This window comes from Coenobita brevimanus, chromosome 10 (genome assembly GCF_032717465.1).
Source record: "Coenobita brevimanus isolate Jiangsu-jjx chromosome 10, ASM3271746v2, whole genome shotgun sequence".
Classification (NCBI taxonomy): Eukaryota; Metazoa; Arthropoda; class Malacostraca; order Decapoda; family Coenobitidae; genus Coenobita; species Coenobita brevimanus.
Window position 1 is genome coordinate 7,554,888 of NC_136963.1, and position 4,634 is coordinate 7,559,521.

General features: G+C 36.0%; 1 protein-coding gene across 1 annotated transcript in view; it reads left to right on the forward strand.

Annotated features, from left to right (window-relative positions):
- The first annotated feature begins 4,183 nt into the window (after window positions 1–4,183).
- LKRSDH (lysine ketoglutarate reductase/saccharopine dehydrogenase) overlaps window positions 4,184–4,634 on the forward strand; it is a 25,531-nt gene continuing 25,080 nt past the window's right edge. The window contains exon 1 of the mRNA XM_080280313.1: window positions 4,184–4,243. Within this exon, the coding sequence (XP_080136439.1) occupies window positions 4,238–4,243 (6 nt within the window). The 5' untranslated portion in view covers window positions 4,184–4,237. The remainder of the gene's footprint in view (window positions 4,244–4,634) is intronic.

The window sequence follows — 4,634 nt, forward strand, 5'->3', positions numbered from 1 at the left end:
CCACCACCACTACCAATACAACACCACTACCACCACCACTATACAACACCACCACCACTACCACAACATACAACATTACCACCACTACTAATACAACACCACCACCACCACTATTACAACACCACCACCACCACTATTACAATACCACCACCACCACCACCATTACAACACCACCACCACCACCACTATCACAACTACCACCACCACCACAATACTACTACTACTATTACAATACTACTACTACTATTACAATACTACTACTACTATTACAATACTACTACTACTGTTACAATACTACTACTACTACTATTACAATACTACTACTACTATTACAATACTACTACTACTACTATTACAATACTACTACTACTATTACAATACTACTACTACTACTACTATTACAATACTACTACTACTATTACAATACTACTACTATTACAATACTACTACTACTACTATTACAATACTACTACTACTGTTACAATACTACTACTACTACTATTACAATACTACTACTACTACTACTACTATTACAATACTACTACTACTATTACAATACTACTACTACTACTACTACTTTTACAATACAACTACTACTACTATTACAATACTACTACTACTATTACAATACTACTACTACTATTACAATACTACTACTACTACTTTTACAATACAACTACTACTACTACCACTATTACAATACTACTACTATTACAATACTACTATTACAATACTACTACTACTATTGCAATACTACTACTGCTACTATTACAATACTACTACTACTACTACTATTAGTATTACAATACTACTACGCCTACTACTATTACAATACTACTACTACTACCGGTACTATTACAATACTACTACTACTACTACTATTACAATACTACTACTACTATTACAATACTACTACTACTACTACTATTACAATACTACTACTACTACTACTATTAGTATTACAATACTACTACGCCTACTACTATTACAATACTACTACTACTACCGGTACTATTACAATACTACTACTACTACTACTATTACAATACTACTACTACTACTACTATTACAATACTACTACTACTACTACTGTTACAATACTACTGCTACTACTACTACTACTATTACAATACTACTACTACTACTACTACTACTATTACAATACTACTACTACTGTTACAATACTACTACTACTATTACAATACTACTACTACTACTACTATTACAATACTACTACTACTACTATTACAATACTACTACTACTACTATTACAACACTACTACTACTACTACTACTATTACAATACTACTACTACTATTACAGTACTACTACTACTACTATTACAATACTACTACTACTACTACTACTATTACAATACTACTACTACTACCGGTACTATTACAATACTACTACTACTACTATTACAATACTACTACTACTACTATTACAATACTACTACTACTACTATTACAATACTACTACTACTACTACTACTATTACAATACTACTACTACTACTACTATTACAATACTACTACTACTACTGTTACAATACTACTACTACTACTATTACAATACTACTACTACTGTTACAATACTACTACTACTACTACTACTACTATTACAATACTACTACTACTACTACTATTACAATACTCACTACCACTACCATTACAACTACTACCACTACCACCATTACAATACTACTACTACTACCACTACCGTTACAATACTACCACTACCATTACAATACTACTACTAATACAATACTACCACCACCACTACCACTTAATGTCATCACCACTACCAATACCATTACAACACCACCACTACCACCACTATCATAACACCACTACCACCACCACCGTTCGCCAACACCACCGCTACCACTACTACTACTGTTACAATACCACTACTACTACTACTATTACAACACTACTACTATTACTAATACCACAATACCACTACTATTACAATACTACTACTACTACTAGTTACAATACTACTACTATTACAATACTACTACTACTACTATTACAATACTACTACTACTACTATTACAATACTACTACTACTACTATTACAATACTACTACTACTATTACAATACTACTACTACTATTACATTACTACTACTACTACTATTGTTACAATACTACTTCTACTATTATTACAATACTACTACTACTACTGTTACAATACTACTACTACTACTACTATTACAATACTACTACTACTACTACTGTTACAATACTACTACTACTACTACTACTACTACTATTACAATACTACTACTACTACTACTGTTACAATACTACTTCTACTACTACTACTACTATTACAATACTACCACTTCTACTATTACTACTAGTACTACTACTACTACTACCACCACTACTACTACTACTATTACTACTACTACCACTACTATTACTACTACTACTGTTATCATACTACTACTACTACTACTATTATTACTTCTACTACTACTACTACTACCACTACTACTACTACTACTGTTACCATACTACTACTACTACTACTACTACTGTTACCATACTACTACTACTGTTACCATACTACTACTACTACTACTGTTACCATACTACTACTACTACTGTTACCATACTACTACTACTACTACTGTTACCATACTACTACTACTACTACTGTTACCATACTACTACTACTACTACTACTGTTACCATACTACTACTACTACTACTACTGTTACCATACTACTACTACTACTACTACTGTTATCATACTACTACTACTACTACTGTTACCATACTACTACTACTACTACTACAATGCTATTACTATTACTACTACTACTACTACTACTACCACTACTACTATTACCACCACCACCACTACCACTACTACTACTAAGACAGCAGTATTTTCTCCCACACAAGTAATCCCCAAGTACTTTCACATGTCACTTCTTTGGCACTAATACGAACCGTCCATACTGAATAAGTCTGTCTCTATACATTTATCATTAGCCTGATACTAATATAAATCTTTACTTATAATTGCTGAATAAATCTCTTATATAAATGGGTTACGAACACGGAGAGAGAGAGAGAGAGAGAGTGTGCGTGTGTTTTATATTACAGTAAGAACAAGGTGATAGTAGTGTGTGTGTGTGTGTGTGTGTGTGTGTGTGTGTGTGTGATACTACTTGCCAGATGATGAGTGTGTATGTATGTATGTATGTATGTGCACGGTGCATTATTATACATTCACGCGTCACTTTGATCCATAAATTCAATAAATCAATAACTAGACCAATAAATAATATATATTTAATGCAGAATAATCCCCTTAGGCCATTTTGATTTATTTATAACCTTTTACCGTTTAAAAATATTGGCCAGGGAGTTGGCGGCCATCTTGTAAACAAATCCCGTTGTCATGGTAACTGAGAACATGGCCGCCGTTTGTTTACATTTGACTTGCATTCATATACACTCTTAATTTTACCTTTTCAGGTCAATATTTCCAGTTTTTCCAGAGAATAATAAGGAATATGTATTTTGAAAACGATTGTATGGATATTGAGAAACTGACTAGGAGTGTATGTATGAAGGAGGGGGAAGGATAGGGTGAAGTACTGCTTATGAGGGTGGTATGAGGTGCAGGGGGAGAGAGGGGTAGACCGAGGGATGTGCCGGAGGAGGGAGGGCGAGGGAGACCAAGGATGAGGTGGAGAGAGAGAGAGAGAGAGAGAGAGAGAGAGAGGAATATACTAATGTCAAACCGTCAATACTGGTCACACACCTTTACATATCACCACTTGGGTCCTACTGGCTGACCATCCATATTGAATCCACACTGTACCAAACCGTACGGAATCCACACAACTTTTCATGTCACCACTTGGGTCCTACTGGCTAACCATCCATATTGAATCCAGACTGTACCAAGCCGTACTGAATCCACACAACTTTTCATGTCACCACTTGAGTCCTACTGGCTGACCATCCATATTGAATCCAGACTTTACCGAACCGTACTGAATGCACACAACTTTTCATGCCACCACTTGGGAAATGGCTAACCGTCTATACTGAACCACAGAGGAACGTGCGGGGTCGGGTGCTCGCCATCAGGAGGGAAGATCAGAGTGTGTGGGAGAGGCGAGCTCCCCTTGGACCCTCTCAAGTGAAGCAGTTGGTGCGGGATGGGGTAAAGGTGATTGTACAGCCTTCCAATAGACGTGCCTACCCTATGCAGGTGTGTATCCATCCGTTTATCTATCTACCTACTTACCTACCTATCTACCTACCTACCTACTTACCTATCTATCTATCAGTTAGTTAGGGATGGTGTGAAGGCGATTGTGCTGCCTCCAAATAGACGTGCCTACCCTATGCAGGTGTGTATCTATCCGTTTATCTATCTACCTACTTACCTACCTACCTATCTACCTACCTACCTATCTATCTACCCACCTATCTATCAGTTAGTTAGGGATGGTGTGAAGGCGATTGTGCTGCCTTCAAATAGACGTGTCTACCCTATGCAGGTGTCTATCTATCCGTTTATCTATCTACCCACTTACCTACCTACCTATCTACCTACCTACCTATCTATGTATCTACCTACCTACCTATCTATCAGTTAG